Raw genomic sequence first — 19,308 nt, forward strand, 5'->3', positions numbered from 1 at the left:
GATTACAAGGCAACAACATTACCAGTATGCCATCGGAAAAGTCTACTGCTTTCACATAATCATGACTGATCAGGATTCGGACCCAAGATCATTGGTTGTGTAGCTCGTGATTTGAAAGTTAACGAAACGGTCGTGGACCAAATAATTATAAAACAATTTCGTATTAAATATTCTAAAGTGATATTGAAACAGTATTGTGCGGAAACGAGAGTTTCGCATTGTTTGTTGAGAATTTGCAATGATATATAGAAATTTCACAATTGTGTTAATTGCAACGTCTTGTTAGTATATGATTTTGAAAAATATCAGAAGGAATCCAGTGTAGCTAACAAATGACACATTCTAACTCAGCATATTAGGTCCAAATTTGAATAATGAATTTTAGATTATCAGGTGCAAGAAATAAGGATGAGATTCAAAATATGTAATGAGTTGTATGCTGTATAAATTCAAAATTTGATTAAAGTCCACTTCATACTCAGGTTAATCGACACTGGACATGCAGTGGGATATACGCAATGTGACTCCACCGGGGATCGAACCCAGGACCCCTTGATTACATGTAGCATATACTTTAACATGCACTGTGCTAACATGAATAACGGAAGAGATCATGAACACTAAGAGACGACACAATACTAACCGATGAATATTTGTTGAGTTACCTACAGCCTTTTTGAAATTCTTTGAGCAATAACAAACGAAGTGCACTGAGCAAAGAAAAGATTATTAAAATTGTCTTTCTGAGATCAAAATCAGTTTCTGTTTGGTTTTTCTTTGCCTTTAGCTACAGGTTAGTCATTCCCTTTCTTTTCCTTTTTCAAAAAGACATTTCCCACGGTTGTAACCCACTAATACATTCTTGAAGTATCGGCCACTATTAATTATTCGCCCTATGTTGCTCAGTCTTGATGTTGCTCCCCTCTCTCGCCTTCGTTTCCATTGCCTGATAGGTACTTAAGAGAAGAAAAGTACAGGGTGTACCATTAATAGTCGCCGATACCTTAAGAATGAAGCTACTGTGAACTACAGGTGAGGTGTAATGTTGTCATTCCATATTGAACACTGTAATTGGGCATGCTCCTGTTGTGTTCCAATTAAATAAAAGCGCACAAAAACTCTCCCGTGTATGAATGCATTGGATTCCGTATAGGTTTGTGGCCTAGTACGTTCAGAAGTCGATAAATTATCTCGTCAACGAAGAATCCAGGTTCGGGTCTTGACTTTGGGGATGAGAGTTCCTTTGTGAATCTCCCTTCATCAGTTTGATATCGTGATTTATTATCATCCTTGTGATTAGCCAAACGTGGAAAACAGCGACGCAAATCAAAGCAAAATAATCAGTTGTCGAAGTTTGTTTTAACTCCACTATGTGCACGGATAGGCTAATCGGGACTGAACCTGCCGTGTAAAGTAGAATCCGAACCACTCTTTGCCTCACTGGTCTAGAACCCCTTGATTACAAGGCTACATACAACGTTACCACTACGTATCATGGTAATTTTAGCACCGTGCTGGTTAACCGCGATGAGAAGGATGAATGATGAAGATATGAACCATATATCTACCTGGACTCCCCGATGACGCAGTTTTAGCGTCGTTGCCTTGTAATCAAGGGGTCCCGGGTTCGATACCCGGTGGAGGCACATGCGCAGTGGTTTGGATCCCATTTTAAACTGTCCAGTCCCGATTAGCCTTACTGTGCATAAAGTGGGCTTAAAACACCAACTCAATCGATCAATCATGCCTCTACCCAGAAGAATAATCCATTGTAAATACACCTATCTCCCTAAGGTACGTTTATCTGGTAAATCTAAGTTTATAACAACAAAATAATTTCGAAAACTGCTTTTACTTGTGCTTCTCTTTTAGTTGTGCAGAGAATTCCTTATTGACTATGACAACGACCAGTTCTTATTAGACGGAGAACCGTTCCGATACGTTTCCGGATCCGTTCACTACTTCCGGATCCCATCTGTCTACTGGGAGGACAGGCTGAAGAAAGTTAGGGCTGCTGGTCTCAACGCTGTCACAACGTAAGTTTCGTTAACAAGTATTTTTTATAAGATTACATATTTACATTTTTAACCTGGCAATTTTTATTACTTTCCTATGTGTATGAGATTTTGTGTGACTTTTCTGCCTCTGTCAAAGCTTGTTTAAAGTCTACTTTGTGCTCAGATAGGCTAAACGGGACTGGGACTACAGTTTAACTCGTAAGAACACGATTATGGGTAAAAATTACCCAAAACAATTTGAAATATACTTTTTGATAATTTTCCAATGAGACAATCTTTCTCAGTACATTTCCAGTGAACTCTTCCGACTGTTGGGACCTTGAATACTTGAATCAAACTTTGTCACTTCCGCTCGCAGGATCGTAGAAACACTGCGTTGGTAAATTTCACTCACACGCAAGCTCGCACGTTTCAGTTTGATGTTTCAACATGTTTCTTTTCCTCGTTTTTAGCAATTGCGTAATGCAATAAAAATGTTCAAAGATATTGTTAATTATATGCCTTAAAACAATTATAATTCGAACTTGAGAAGTACGTTTGTGTGTGGGTAATACGTGCGTCCATTTCGATCTTCAGCCGAGAGATCAGGAGAAGCGTGGCGGGCGGCGTTGACGGAGATGCCGACATTTGCGGCCTGTAAAGCTCGCTTATTTTTATGGACATATCCAGACATTTATATAAATATTGCAAAACGAACACTAACCTGTGTTACAATTCATCATCTGTAATTCATCCAAGTTCTGCCCTTATATACACAAAAAATACGCTTTAGAAACGATGTTAGAGCCACAGATAATGAAACATTTTAATCATAGTTTTGACCAGTAACATCCTGCTTAAGTTTATATCCTTGAAAGAGTTTTGTGTCGATGGGAATCATTTCGAGGTTTCGAATGTGCAACACTGTATCAAGATTACGCTGCAGAGGAAACCGTTAAAAGTCAATGGTTTCTTCGCGACTAGATGAAGACAGAGCTGGGAATATAGTGGCGAGCAGATGTAAACCAAGAGCGTGTTAATTTCGTACTGTGCGCAAGAGTGTTATTCTAGGTTACTTATTCTTCAACGTATTCTTCCCGAAGGTCTACATACTTGGCACTTTGTTGTTCCAACTTCTCTAACCCCTCCGAAAAGAAAAAGGATTTCTCCTGGTCTCCAAAAAACTGTTCGGCAGCTGCTATAACCTCGTTATCACTTCTAAATTTCTGTCCTTTCAGAACTTTTTTCAGTCTAGGGAAGAGATAATAATCAGAGGGCGCAAGGTCTGGTGAGTAAGGTGGGTGGTCAATGCACTGAAACCCTTGGTCCTTCAGAAAGTCCATTGTTCTTCCAGAGCCTTGTGAACGGGAGCATTGTCCTGCAGAAACAACACACTTCTTCTTAAGTTTCCCCGCCGCTTTTATTTAATAGAGTCCTTTAACTTAGCCAGAAGGCTGCAGTAATACTCTGATGTTATGTATGGTTTGTCCGTTTGGAAGGTAGTCTGATAACAAAACACCATCCTTATTCAAGAATATTGAGGCAAGCAGACCTGCGAACCTCTGTGCTTTGAATTTCTTTGGCCTGGGAGATCCTGAGAGGCCACTCGCATGATTACTGTTTGGTCTTAGGATCAAAGTAGTGGAACCAAATTTCATTCTGGGTAACAAGCCGATACAAAAAATCGTCCTTAGAGTTCGCAAAATACCGCAAAATCACCTGAGAAGATGCCACACGTTTGCGTTTCTCATCGGCGTTCAAACGTTTAAGCACCCATTTCGCGAAAAACTTGTGCATGTCCAACTGATCATGGATTATTGACCAGACACGTTCTTTGGATATGTGCAAGGTCTCAGATATCGCTTGAAGTCAAATTCGTCTGTTATTCAAAATCAGGTCATGAACCTCATCCACTTTCTCCAGAGTTGACACTGGCACTGGCCTCCCACACCTTTCACCATCTTCTGTGGAAAAATCACCACGCTTAAAGTTTGAGCACCATTTCTTCACAGTGGAGTGTGAAGGTCAATGTACACCCAATGTGTCTAGCATGCAACCATGGATTTCCTTCGGCGACTTCTGTTACAGGAAGAACAACTTAATGACACCTCGCAACTCCTCCTTGGTAAATTCCACATTTGGCTGCACCATGCTTCAATCAATGGCCTGTAAATGAAAAACCGTTAGTGATACGATCATCCCAGTTGGCAGTTAAACTTCCAAAAGATCATTGGTTCAAATGCAATGCATGATTTCAGGATGACATATGCGGAAGGGGGTCAGGCCGAGAACTTATCAGCCCCCCCCCCCCTCGTAGACAAAGAATTTTTATGTATGACACTTACATGAAAACATACTCGTGTCGAGACGTGTGTAGGCAATTTGTACAAAAATTCACAGGCGTTTCATCTCTACATAGAGATACGGTTAGACATCTTGTCCTTAAATTACGAGAAACTGAATCGTTAAATTGTAAAACACCTAAGCAAAAACGACGGATTCCAACCGAAGCAAAACTCGATGAAATTGGTGCAGCGTTAGAACGTTCTCCAAACAAACCTTTACGCCGTGTTTCACAGGATATGGGCGTGTCAAAATCATCAGCACATCCAACCACTAAGCTACTAAATTTAAAACCGTACAGAGTTTCTATAGTGCAAGAATTACGGCCCACTGACAACGTAAGTAGAGTAAATTTCTGTAATTGGGTTTTGCAGAATATTGTAGATGGTATTGTTGATCCACAGTTAATATTTTTTTCGGATGAGGCATGGTTTCACTTGCGTGGTCATGTTTGTTCACAGGACAATAGATAATGGAGCACTGAAAATCTACGAATAATACACGAAGTTCCGTTACATGATTCAAAAATTGGTGTGTGGTTTGCTGTAAGTGCAAAAAGAATAATAGGGCCTATATTTTTTGAAGACACAATAAATTCAGAGAGGTACCGCACACAAATACTCGCGCCGTTTTTTCAGTTGTTATCAGATAATGAGGGACGATATGGGTATTTTCAACAAGATTCAGCCACAGCCCATACCGCCGCTGATTCTTTGGACGCTATAAGGAAGGTGTTTGATGACAGAATAATTTCTAGAGGTTTATGGTCTTCACGTTCGCCAGATCTTACCGTATGTGACTATTATTTGTGGGGAACCTTAAAAAATAGTCTACCGAAATAACCCTCATAGCATCGACGAACTAAAAGACAATATAAGGGCAGAACTTGGAAGAATCACGGAAGAAGAACTTTTGCGTGTGTATCAAAATTTCATCAAACGATGCCAGGATTGTGTGAATGTAGGTGGACATCACTTTGAACAACTCTTGTAACACAGGTTAGTGCTCGTTTTGCAATATTTATATAAATGTCTGCATATGTCCATAAAAATAAGCGAGCATTACAGGCCGCAAATGTCGACATCTCCGTAAGCGCCGCCCGCCACGCTTCTCCCGATCTCTCGGCTGAAGATCGAAATGGACGCACGGTATTTACCCAGCGCTCTTCCTCGCGTCCTGGCGTAGAATGCTTGTCTTACAGTCTTCGGTCTCATTTTCTTCAATTGCGTTATCAGGCTCGTGCCCAGGATTTTTCTAGAGGGGGAGGGGGAAGATCCAAAAAAAAATGTGTAACAAAGAGAAGATACAAAATGCGTCGGATTGATTGAGTTAGGTTATTCCATGCCGTTTTTATGCCATTTCTGGCTAATCGCGACGATGAGGATGAGTGATGATATGATGAAATTGATGAAGAAACATTCACAAAGAACACCCATGTAGGTATTCGAACCCGGAACTCGTGGCGTCGTAGGGCGCTAGGCTAACCACTCCGCCACGGTGGTCGGTGAAATGGTGTTGGAGTATTATATATGACCACCAATGGTATGGTAGCATAACAGCTAGCTAGAGCTAACGTGCATCCAACAGCAAAAGTAATAGTAGCAAGGGTTTGGTTACCAAAACAGTTATTTCTTAAAAAGCAAGCTTTTTTTTCTATGTGTACTAATCTAATTACATCCCCTTAGATAATTCATGAGTTTGTTTCTTCCCGCGTAGGTACGTCGAATGGAGCCAGCATGAGCTCGAACCAGGCACCTACGACTTCTCGGGTGACCTAGACCTCGAACGCTATGTGACCTTAGCCAGCGAAGCAGGCCTGCTGGTCATCTTGAGGGTGGGGCCCTACATCTGCGGAGAAAGAGAAATGGTAAGTTATTTCTCTCTCTCTCTCTCTCTCTCTCTCTCTCTCTCTCTCTCTCTCTCTCTCTCTCTCTCTCTCTCTCTCTCTCTCTCTCTTTCTCTCTCTCTCATACACACACACACACACATGTATATGACGAAAAATAGATTGTTAATTCACCACACGAAAGTGATCAGATCCCTGAAATCCAATCTTTTAAAGCAACAGTTTACTTATTACAAGTAAGAGTTACTTTTTTCGAGTAACGGTTACTATAACTAGTTGCTGTAAGTTATTTATAGAGGGCGGTCCAAGGGGTCAGAAACTCCCCCTAAAACGTACCAGGTTCATGTTTAGCATTTCTTGTAAAATCAAAGTTTTTTAAAAAGAAATTTCTAACGAACTTTCACGAAGATAAGGATTAGGATCATACGACTTTGAATTAACACTACCTATGAAGATTTATGCACATTACTGCTTTTAAGGAATTTTACTTTCATGAACTCGACCTAACATCCTTTTTGGTTGTTAAATTAATATTATTGTTTGTTTTTTTTTGTTTTGTTTTTTACAATTTAGTGCACTACACATTAGCTAGATGACGAATACGTGCTGTTATATCTCCAATTTTACACTGTATTTTTCTCTATGGGGGTAAAACATGGTAAGGGAAATTTTGTTCATTATTGAGTTACAAAGTAAAAGGAATCATCTTTCAATTATCGCCTGTAACTGCCAAGTAATGTCATTTGCATTGGACTCATTGAATGCTTCTGTAAACATAACACGGAAACAATTTATCTACAGTATCTGTTTAATAAACTCAATAATGACCAAAATGTCGCTTACCATTCTTTACCCTGATCCCCTCAATTATTATTATAAATGAGCTGTAAATTATATTAATTATAAACATTTATATTAAATAATAATTATTATTACATTTCTGACTCGTTTGCTTCTGACCTTTCCCAAAATATTTTTCTAGATACGTGCCTGGTAACGGTTTCTTTTTTGTACATTTCAACAGTAATAAACAAATAATGTTAGAACCAAGATTTAATCGTCATGTAAACATCTATTACGAGCAAATATTTTAAGTCACGCGATTTTTCAAGTATATCTGCATACCTTGAAATCTTACTTCCATATTGTCATATTTAAACTAATGAAGTTTATTATAGGAGTAAAGAAAGTTAATGCTAATTCAAAGAAGAAAAGATAGACCACTTGATATCAATACATGCAAAGCCTCCTGTGAGTTGTAGATCATCTTGAATATTATAACTGCACAAATAACTTACAGGTATTTTTCTTAAAATAACGTTAACTCAAACCCAGTTGCATTTAAAAAAAAAAGTAACTGTAACAGTGATAGAGTTACTTTCTCAGCAATTATAATTCATTTACTTTTAAAATGTGGGTTTCCAAATACTACATTGACTGCTTGAAACTTCCCTTCGAGTCCTTGCTCAATTGACGTTTGGAAAAGCATCTTCAGAACTCTCCCAACTCTTGTAATAGATTACAATCTCAAATCAAATTGTGCAAAATCACCGTGGATGTTTTAGCCACTTGTCAAATTTCGCCAGTTGTATTTGTAGAAAGAGCATAGATACGACCTTGACCGTGCAGGTTGGGTTTTCTAAGTTTCCCTAATCAGTTTCAAGTCCTCAAAATCGACTGTTAATGAAAATCTCATACCTCATCGGAACTCAATTACCACTTATCGAACAGTGTTATTATTTCGCTTATCTCTATAATAGATTCTGATAGGTTGAAAAATAAAATCAGATATTTGCAGATTCTTATCACATTATCCTTGACCACGACATGAGTGCATGCGTAATTTGATCAACACTGACGTACAGTAGTTACAATAGTAGCAATTTTTGTTTAAAATTTCAAAGCATAGCAAGAAGATTGCTTACGCAAAATTTGACTTCACAACCCTTTAAGAACTTTGGCCTTCAATGATGTAGTACGCCTCCGTTCTTTGCTGTTCCTTATCTCCTCACATCTCCTTATTCTAATCTTTCCAAGGCCCTTTCTCGCTTCGTCTAAGCATCTCAGTTTAGGTTGTTTCTCCTTACCTGAATACATTCTTGCAAGTAATATCCTCTTTGGTAACCTTTCCCCTTTCATCATTTTTATTTATTTACTTATTTATTTATTAATTTTGTTTTCCTTGAGAGAGTTTCTGTAATGGTGTTGGCAACACTTATTGTCATATTTATCAGCAAGGTAAAGGTCAATTCCCCCGTGTTTCCGGGTTCGATACCCGGTAGAGGCACATAGTGGTTGGGATCCCACTTTAAACTGTAGGTCCGGTCTCGATTAGCCATACTGTGCATAAAGTGGACTTAAAATACCAACTCAATCAATCAAATTCACCGTGCATACAGCACCGTACCATAATGGTACATTTAGCGGATGTCGGGGTAGGGACCCACACATTCTCGATCTCCGTCAAAGCACCACGCTCCGGCCGCCTTAACCCCCCCCATTCCCTCAGGTACCCATTAATTTGAGGCTGGGTAAGCTCTGGAGCCGCTTTGTGAGGGGACAAGGCCGGAAAAAAAAATCTAACTTAGATCACTCACGCCGGGAAACGAACCCGGGTCTCTCGCGCATCAGTCAGACGCCCTACGGACTATAACACTGCGGATTTCATCATCAATGTACGGCATTCACAGACATGGATCACTGGAGCGAAGCTCAACGTGCTGTAGCTGTGAGGGCGTCTTATAAAAATGGTGACACTGTTTCCGCTGTGAGACAAGAATATTTTTTGTTATTTTAATCTCGGGAGACATGATTATATTCCATCGGCCAATGCAATCAGGATGTGGGTGAAGAACTTTGAAGCTACGGGAAGTGCACTGAAGCAGAAACTGACAGAAACATTCCTATTCAGATGTTGAAATGTGCCACATGGACTACTTCCGTTACAGATTGTCCAAGCGTCAACGACAAAATAGTGTTCACCTACTCTCATTTTTCCCAGTTTTGTAACGAGGCCAAACTTATCGAGAATTTCGGTATTTTCAGGATGTAATTTTCAAAACATGAATGTGACTGCATATTTCACAAATGACAACGTATAAGGATTAGTTTGTGTGTTCGTAATTTTTTTTTTTAAATTAAGTGTTTGTGCGAGTTATGGTGAGAATTTCATTTCTGTGAACTCATGTATATCTTAAGTTTGTAGATTTCCTTTTTCTTGTTACTTTGATGGACGTGCTCATGGACGTGAGAGAACGACTTCCTCCCACTTCCCAACCTGGAAATTTAATGTCGACCTAAATATATATATATATATATATATATATATATATATATATATATATATATATATATATCATAAGTTCAGAAATTTCATTTGAGTCCCAGTAATTTGTTAATTATTGTAAGGTTGTTAGTTTCTTTTTTTTTTTAAGCACCTTTCCTATCTTTTGTTGTAGGGAGGATTCCCTCCATGGCTGCTCTCGGTCAATCCAGATATGAAGCTACGAACCAATGACTCCAGTAAGTACAGCATCATTCGAAAGTTAAGCAACTTAATCTCTGGTTAATTTGTCTTAAATCAATAAATACATTAAAGAGTCCACAACATATTTCGACATTTTACGTTAGAAATAAGAATAATCTTACTAAAAAATGTTGGGAAAAATATTGTTCTTATTATTGGACAACTTTTAATAAATTACGTTTTCTAATAAGTGGCAAATCAATAATAACACCATTAAGCCTTGTTTCCATGATTATGAAAAAATATAAATATGCTGACCAAGGCAGTAATTTATTTTATTAAAAACATAAACTAAACGTAACGTTTCAACCTTCTAGCAAGGTCTTCATCAGACTCTGTATCAAGTACAAGAGTACAAGTTAAGAGAGAGAAATGCGATATTTAAACACACGAGAGAAACAGGACATGACATAGAGTGGGATGAGGCTAAGCAGATAGGAAGGGAGAAGAGAATGCTAGTGAGAAAATGGAAGGAAGCCAAGGAAATAGAGAAGAAAGGTGAAGAAGACACAATGAACTGGAATGGGGGATTGAAGTTAAACAAAGAATGGAAGAAAGTGTTAGAAAGAGTGGAAAGGACAAGAGATAAAGAGGAGAGGAGAAGGAAGAAAATGAAGGAAAAAGAGCGTGAGATATAAAGCCCAACCACATTCTATATGGAAGCATATATTTTTAGTCTTTTAGGTGAAAGTACAGTTCACTAGTGAAAGCCACCTGCTAGAAAGTTCCAAAACAACTTTCTAATAGTCTGGAGGGAGTAATGTTTTGTGTATATATAATGCCCTGTTTTTGGTATCTTGTTACTTTTGTACTTGATACAGAGTCTGATGAAGACCTTGCTAGAAGGTTGAAACGTTACGTTTAGTTTATGTTTTTAATAAAATAAATTACTGCCTTGGTCAGCATATTTATATTTTTTTCAAAATCAATAATATTTCTCAGGAGTAGTGGATGGCCATTTTTTCCCTTTCTTCCACTTAATTTGTAGTTTTTAATTACAGTGTTTGTTGGATCAGCTTACTTATTAGTCATATGACGTAATGATATTGTTTTTAACATTCTCAAAAACTAATAGTTTACTATAACTAACTAACTCTCTAGCCTTCTTAAACCCGAAGTTTCATGGCTGCAGCAACACAGGCCTTCCATCTGTCCCTATCTTGAGCAAGATCTATATCTATTATAAAAGCATTGTTCCACAAGAATGTCTCTTGTCAAAATTGATGTCTCAATGAGACACTAGCGAAGTAATATGTAATTGATCCTGTACGCACTGACACTGTACAACACTATTAAATATTTTGAAGTTAATATTTACATAATCAGCAACGTTTGTGATACTCATCCGAGTTACACTTGCACACATATGTCATTATCGATGTAAATTTCACCGTCTCTTACTTTATTGTATCATTTAAATATCGCTGTCGTTTTTATTTATAATATATGTCAACTATCACAGTAAATATTTAATTAGAAAACTTGAAGTTAATCAAAATATATACACTGTATCAGTAACTGTCCTTGAGTAATAATATATGTATTTGAAAATAAGAATATAATAGTGTTCGATAGATAAAATCACAGCACTAACATTTGTACATAAAATAATCCTTGAGTTATGCTGATTCTCACAAAGAGTTCAAGTAAAATACCATAATTTTACTCTTGTTATCATCACTTAATAGTCTCTGCGCATAGCAATGAAGTTTCTTCTTGAACCAAACCACGTATATATGTATATATTATTTCTTTGTGGCCGTGAAAAATGTTCTTCACTTTGATGCATTAATTTTGCAGCTACAAATATTGTCATTGATGAAAAACGTACAGTAGAGAACTGCATATCGTCGAATTGTGAATGTGAAGTATTTAGTTGTATATAAATATTCCTTCAAATCGATATATGTATTATCAGCGTTGAATGTCAGGTCTCACTACTACTTGACTTCAGTAGGAATTAATTAGAATAGAATGAAGGAGATCCGTGTTAAACGATTTGGTGCTTATCAACTGATTTCACTGAACTGCGTAATTAAAATTGATGAAAGGTCTAATTGTAATTCATGTTTCCATGTGTCAAAAAATTAAAAGAAATTTCAGAAATAAAAATCTTGAGAAATTCTCAAAAATGTTCGTAGATCAAAATAATTTCCCTGCGTCCTTCAGGTGTAAATCGTGTTGATTTCTTATTTCTCCAAGGTTTTAGCTGGTGACCATCTCTAGACGTAGACATCTGTGAAAAAGCTGAACTGAGGACTGTTAACATGGTTTCATAATATTGTTAAAATGTTCATTTTACCATTAAAATTTTAACTATCTGTGAGGCAATTCAGGTAGGTTTTGGAAAGGAAATTTGCATCATATACCGAACAGGCATTTCCTCCTGATCGTTGGTGTAATGTTGTGTGTGAGAGAGAACTTAATATGTCGGTATGTGTAGAGGTTTTGTTGAGACAAGGGCGCCTCTAAGTCACCCTTATTTTAAAAAAAATAGTACTTGTAAATATTCCAAGTATGAAAAATCTTGCAGTTGAGGGTTGTTATATTTTAGGAAAAAGGAATTTGGAAAGGAGTACCGATTCAGTCATAACATTTACTCTTACTATAAATTACCCAAATTCTAATTAATGCCATCCTTTACACACCAAATATAAATAGAATCTTGAGAAGAGAAAAAATATAACTACTAATAATTACTAAAAGCAAATTTAACTTTACATATGAATTGAATGTAATATTGTAAATACTCTTGAGAATTTATGAGTGTATGCTACTGCAAAATTTAAATCATAATTGATTTGTGAAAATATATGAAAGCTTAATTTTATTGAAATCAATATAAATAGAAATTGAATGAAGTACTTTAAATATTGCTCAAAAATAATGTGTTGATCAATCGTCCTTCTGTTAGTATAATATTGATAAAATATCGTCATAAATAAAGATTAATTGTAAAATATCCTTAGCACTTGCTAATATTGTTCACATAAATTGAAATACATAAGATAATATTCTAAGAATCCGCTCTTCAAGTCTGCCGTACAGTAGTATTTCTTGCCCCCCCTCCCCCATATTGTATAATATTTCATTGATGTTATTCACACCCAGAGCGTCAAATACAGACGAAACATTCAATCTGCGATAATCCTGGCATAATCTATAACCCCCCTTTGCCTTCTTTACAAGGATAACTGGAGAGTTAAAGGATGATTGTGTAGGTGAAATAACACCTTGCTTTAATAAAGTCTCAATCTGATCTTTAATTTCATCACGAAGGTGAACTGGAATCGGGTAGGATTTTAAGTGAAATTCTGTGTCATCTTTTAGCTGAATTCGATGTTTATAATTCGTGGCTCTACCTATATCATCCTTTGACCACGCAAAAACATGTGGATATTTCATTAAAACAGCTAAAAGTTGCTCCTTTTGCTGGGGTTCTAAATTCGGATTCACATCAAACCGACTAGGGTCCGCCCGTGCGTCACTGACGTTCCCTGACTCTTCCGTCGCGAAAACCTGTGTCTGTTCGCCAATTTCATCCTTATTCTCATCATTATTGTTACTCATAATTGGCCTATCCCATGTGTCAGCTTTCCCGATAATAGTGCCTTTCTTAATTGTAACATTATAATTTAAAGGATTTGTGATCCAAATAAGATTCGAATCCGGATTAATAATTGCTCTGGCAACCATCAATCCCGTTTTCTCTTGAAACTGTAGGTCCGGTTCCAAGAGTGTCCTATCTTTGTCATATGAATTAGCCAATTTCAATGGAATGCACAAATGTGTCCTGGGTTTCACTTTTATATTTTTAGCAGCTACAAATTCTGGTTGCAAAACATGCTGTAACAAATGGGAAACTTTGATTGACACGTCAAAAGCTTTCTTATTCTCATTTTTAATTTGGTTTCTAGGAGGTGTGCCAAATCTATGCAATGTAAGCTTATTTTCCTGAAAATCTAACTTAGCCTTCTGTCCCTTCAAGAAATCATTTCCTAATATAGTAACTTGATTAAAATCCTTAACGATTCTAAATGGATGAACAAATGTTTGGTTATGTATAGAAAATGGTAGCAACACAATTTCCTTAACCGTCAGTTGACTATTAGTGACTCCTCTAATCGCAGTATTTATATTAAATCGCTTGGCATTGACTGGTATGTTCTTATCTCCCGTTACCGAAATTTGACTTCCACTATCCAGGATGAACTGTCGAATTTCCCCATCTACTTTCACATTGATGTAAATCAGATCTTCAGAAGGAAAAGTAGAGACCGTTAGAGTTTTCCCCGAAGGTCTTGCACCTAGGTCCCCGTCATATGCAGGTCTTACTCGTTTAAAATTGCTTCTGTTCTTACGAAAAGTAGAGTGATTTGTATTTACAACCTGATTAGTATGGTTATTTGGATCTTCGCGCCCCTGTTGTTGCTCCAAAAATGTTCGCGGCGATGAAGATGAAAAGTGCGAACGCTGAAATCGAGGGTTACCGCCATTGCGCCATCGCCCCCTAGGCGAACGTTGCGACTGTGTGTCGAGATTATTATTGTGGTTGTTATGCCAAGTATTTCTATTCTGCCATTGTGTGTGGGCTCTAGTGTTACTATTATTATAATAGGTTCTCCTATTCTTTCTATTTCTAGGAACATTTTCTCTAAGTGTATTTGAGAATGATGATTCAATGAATGAATGTTTTTTCCGATGTTCTGCAAGTGCATTTACTTTAGCCTCAAGATTATGAAATTGCGAAACTAAATCTGACTCATGAGACTGGAGTCCCGTGTTCGACTGTATTTGATGAAGGTCTTGTTGTAGTGCATTTAATCTTTCCTCGATCTCTCGATTAGCCTGAGAATAACTTATGTCAACATGACCATTGACCGTGCGCTGCAACGTGATAGCTTGCTGAGTCGGCATGTAGGCTCGACTCGATTCAGAACACGACAGAGCTTTCATTGTCTCACATTCAGTTTCTAGAATTTTACGTTTTTGCACAAGATATTTGAATTGTTCAACATGTTTCAGGTCTCGTAACATTTCATGCACTGAATCATATTCCCTGTTATAAACTTCTTTCATAAAGTTAGGTTGTAAACCCCCTCTTATTTGCTTAATTTGCTCACCAATGACCATGGCAGGATCTAATTTTAATAACAATAACTGTTTTTCTCTCACATATTTTGAAACAGGTTCATTTTCCTGATGGAAGTGTAATCTGATTTGTTCTTCTAATTGAAAAGTATCCCCCGGTTCCGTAAATTCTTCCACAATTTTAGTTTTTAAAATTCCAAAATCTATATCCTGTGCTTCCTGAGTTCGACTCCCAGTATTAAACCATTCCAATGCTGAATCACACAAAAATGCTGGTAGCATTTGCCTTTTCTTTAAGTCATTCCACATTAAGAATAGCTCAACTTTCAAATTTATCAATGAATTTTAATACATCCTCGTGAATGTTACCTTGAAACTGGATAGTTTCGAGAATGTCGGGGTGGATACATCTAGATTGCGCCATGATTCTATGATTAGCCTATGCGCAGAAAAAAATGCTTGATTAGCTTAAAATTAGCACTAAGTTGCTTATTTACATTTCTCATCCCCCCGTGGCTTTGACAGGACATTATCAGCAATTCAATTGTTTACTCTCCCGGAAATTTGATAAGTTAGGTTCAAGAATCGCGTAACAGAATGACGACAGTACCGAACACATCTTTAAAATATTTAACCAACCTTTATGCAACATCCTAATGTTAATTCTCATCTTTACACAAGCCAATCGCCGAATAACCTAGTTAAAAATCTACTCTTATTTATTTGTGCCTTACCGCGTAGCACATTGCTAGACCTAACTTTTGCTTTCTTTTCTTGATATTTGGTAATAATTGATAATTAACACAACGTGAAGCGCTAACAAGTGAAAATTCCGGCGCCATATCGCACGTACGTAATTTGAAAAGCTAGAAGGCTCTATTATTTTCATCATATTTCGGAATGAAATAGATGAAAATCGCAGTATATCACGTACTGCAGTGTTTTCTCATCGCATTTGCGAAAAATGGATGAGAAGCCCAAAGCACGTCCACCACGTAACGCAACTCCCATGCGGCGTTTGGGATCGAACCAAGAACCTTTATATTCTATTGGGTGGTGTAGTTATTCATCGTTCATCTTTCCGATGGTTGTCACTCGCTTAGCCTAAAGTATAATGTATGCGAAAGGTTACATCCAAAGTTATGGCACAAGAATTCACACGTACAGTAATTGAGCTTCTGTACTCTCCATGACTGAACCGATATGGGTATTGACAAGAAGAGGATAATACTTGACTCACAAATAGATGAATGTTGTTCCGTAGATTGTCCTCTCAATAATGGTAATTGACACACATCTGACCTTCCAGTTAGAGTTCACTCTCCTCATGCACCACTGTCCAATAATCGTCCCTCCAACTTCCTTGCTCTATCCCGTCCACTCGCCAACTGCCCACACCTCCTGACAATTCCAACACTCATGCCACATACGACTTCCAAGTCAATCACCCGACCTTTGCCTGATTACTTATTCAGCATTCCTATCTCTGTTTCCTACTATGCTAAGAATTTATACATCTTACCCAATACCTTGAGTACGATACGATATACTCTTTTCCATCCCTACCGATTTCCTTTAGGTCTATCTCAACGTTGTCCCTCCATCTTCGTCTTGGCCTTCCTACAGGTCTCTTACCATCAGGTTTCCGAACAAGAATCCTGTAAACAAATATTTACTATATGTCAACAAAAGCAGTGCCCAAAGTGGGAGGAATGCGGGGATGCTGTCCACCACTCAAGAAAATACCATAGCATCCCTCAGTTGGGATAATTTGCATGGACATGTCTTCATGTTGATCCATATAAGCATTCTTATCCTCTAACTCGACAAAGCATCTCAGGCTAGGAATTTTCACTTCGAGCACAGAACGAAAAATATATTTTTACTTTAGGCGCCACGGGTATTTCACATGTCTAGAATCAATCCATAAATTGAAGTCAGAATTGAATGTTTCAATGTTTCATCTCATATCTTGAGGAAGTTTCGATGTTGCGAAGCTATAACAGAAAGAAATAAAATTTTGGCTTTTTATTGCTTCTGCAGATTATATGTTCTACGTGAACAGATGGTTGGATGTGCTCATGGAAAGGATGAAACCTCTTCTATATGGCAACGGTGGACCCATAATCATGGTGCAGGTAAGAGATATTCTTAAGAAATGAATTATTGATGGTAGATATGTTTCGCACAGTGGCGTAGCTGCCGCCCCCGCATATTTAAAAAATGGATTTACGAAACAGAAATTTGGTTCCCAGTAACATATCATATGACGACGTTTGCGATAATAAGCAGAGGCGTACTGTTTCAGCCAGAGGGGCTCTGGCAACTTGACATTATGGGTCTCCTCCGAAATTCAGAATTAAGTTACTTGCTCACAGATGGCAATCGATAGGAAACTTCTCTCATTTCATACCTTTATAGCTACGTAGTTTTCGTAAACGTAGTGTAGTACAGTTGTGAATCCAGTAGAAAGAGTCAGTTGCTCAATCAGTCGATGCCTTATTGTTACACAATATCTAAACAAACAAACTTGATAATTCATGACTTTTTTTTACCAGTAATACATATTACGTGATATTTAACATGTAACTTCCCACCATTTTCAAGGGGGCCCCCAAGCCTCAATATGACATTGAAATGAGGTCTAAGATAAATTTCCCACGGCCACATTGTTCACACCTGTTACGTTTTACTTCAAAGGGGCCCCAAAAACTCAAGAGGTGGAGCCCAGAGACAATTATTCCTTTACCCTTATCTACAATTTCACAACGCAGGGTATACAACGTATACAGTGCTCCAATCCCCCCAATCAGCATTTTATTGAGTGACAAATTTTCAGTGAATGGAGTCCAGTTGCTGCTTAATTTTCTATCTCTCAAGACTGGAGTCCGCTGCTATTTCTTCGTAGCAGATTTCAATTGGCATTTTGATGTTAGGTCACCATCGACAATCTAGAGGTAGATAACTGAAAATATTAAAATATTCCCGTTCTAGGAAGATCTCCCCGAGCGAAATCTATTTCAGGAAGAGGGTAAACACCAACAGTCATTTCTGCACCAAACTGCAATAAATGAAGAGTGACAATCTCTTCTGAATCGAACTATCACCAATCACCAGCTAAACTACAAATGACAGATCTAATAATGCTTCGGGTATCTTTTTTTATTTTTTTTTTCCTAACAAAAGCCGTAAGTGCTATCATCAGTTTATATTGCATTCGCAATATATTCGGGCGTTTTTCGCTTTTAAGTGCAAAATTCGGTGTTATTTTGAAAAATCGCAAAATTCGCGTTATTTCGCGATTCCGAAACACCGAAAACTTGCCTCCTTTACCTACCCAAATACATTTTAAACGCTTCATTTTGCTTTAATAAAATTTTCGGTGTTATCTTTAAAACGAAAACTTCACATCCCTACTTATCACTTATTCTTTTCCATTTTCTCTGTCTCTAGGTGGAAAATGAGTACGGGAGCTACTATGCGTGCGATTCAGCGTACACAGAATCCTTGAGGGACATCTTCGCCTCACACGTGGGAAACGCTGCTGTCCTCTTCACGACCGACGGAGGAGCAGAGTATTTCCTGAAATGTGGGAAGATTCCAGATGTTTACGCCACTGTCGACTTCGGACCTGGTATGTGTTTTCCGTGCTTGTAATTTCCACTATATTCAACATGGAAGAGCATAGTATGTGAAATTCCAGTTAATTTGTAGGCAACAATTCCCACCGGTACTAATTACGAGACGACGAAGGCACCGAGTCTTGAAAACTTTAGCATCTCGTGATCTTGGTGGCCATTTGGTGGAAAGTTGCGGAAAGATAAAGTGTGAGTTTGCATTCAACATAATGAAAATTCACTTGAATTTGCGCTGAGCATGTATACTAATCCACAAGGTTCTGTCTTAGATACTTAAGTCCCTGGGAGAAATTGAACAATTAAGTAAATTGAAATTAAAAAGTAAGAACAAATCGATTATGTGACTCTCACATAAAATTATATATATATATATATATATTCTCTCTCTTTTTCCGGGAGTTCACTCCTGAAGTAAATAAATTGGCATTGTGGGGCACATAATCAAAACTTCAGATGCAAAAAACCACGTAAACACCACAACGCTGGATACCAGTGTCATTCCAGGTGATTTCAATTGTACGCACATGTTAAATTCATTATAAATTACATTATATTTTAAAGTTTAATTATAAATTAAAATCATACTCCATATTTTATCACCAAATTACAATTTTATTTCACGGTATGTGTATATGTCCGCACAATTAATAATTATAACTCAAATATTATATTATATACTCGCGTACTTTCGACGTGGCCTTTGGCCACATCTTGTACGCTCGCATGCGTGACCTTCGGCCACGTTGTGGGCGGAATCACGTTATAGATGGGGTTCCTCAATGATCTTAATGATTTTGAAAATATCTGCATGTTGTATTGGATGAAGGCGAACAAGTGTATAAGTTAGCTAATTTGAAAAGTTTAGAA

General features: G+C 37.5%; 1 protein-coding gene across 1 annotated transcript in view; it reads left to right on the forward strand.

The window, feature by feature from the left end:
* Ect3 (Ectoderm-expressed 3) overlaps positions 1-19,308 on the forward strand; it is a 60,324-nt gene that overhangs the window by 582 nt on the left and 40,434 nt on the right. Inside the window, exons 2-6 of the mRNA XM_083135292.1 lie at positions 1,873-2,036; positions 6,057-6,207; positions 9,645-9,708; positions 16,847-16,941; positions 18,257-18,437. Coding sequence (XP_082991418.1) covers positions 1,873-2,036; positions 6,057-6,207; positions 9,645-9,708; positions 16,847-16,941; positions 18,257-18,437 — 655 coding nt within the window. The remainder of the gene's footprint in view (positions 1-1,872; positions 2,037-6,056; positions 6,208-9,644; positions 9,709-16,846; positions 16,942-18,256; positions 18,438-19,308) is intronic.

This window comes from Lepisma saccharinum, chromosome 14 (assembly GCF_977018435.1).
Source record: "Lepisma saccharinum chromosome 14, izLepSacc3.1, whole genome shotgun sequence".
Lineage (NCBI taxonomy): Eukaryota > Metazoa > Arthropoda > Insecta > Zygentoma > Lepismatidae > Lepisma > Lepisma saccharinum.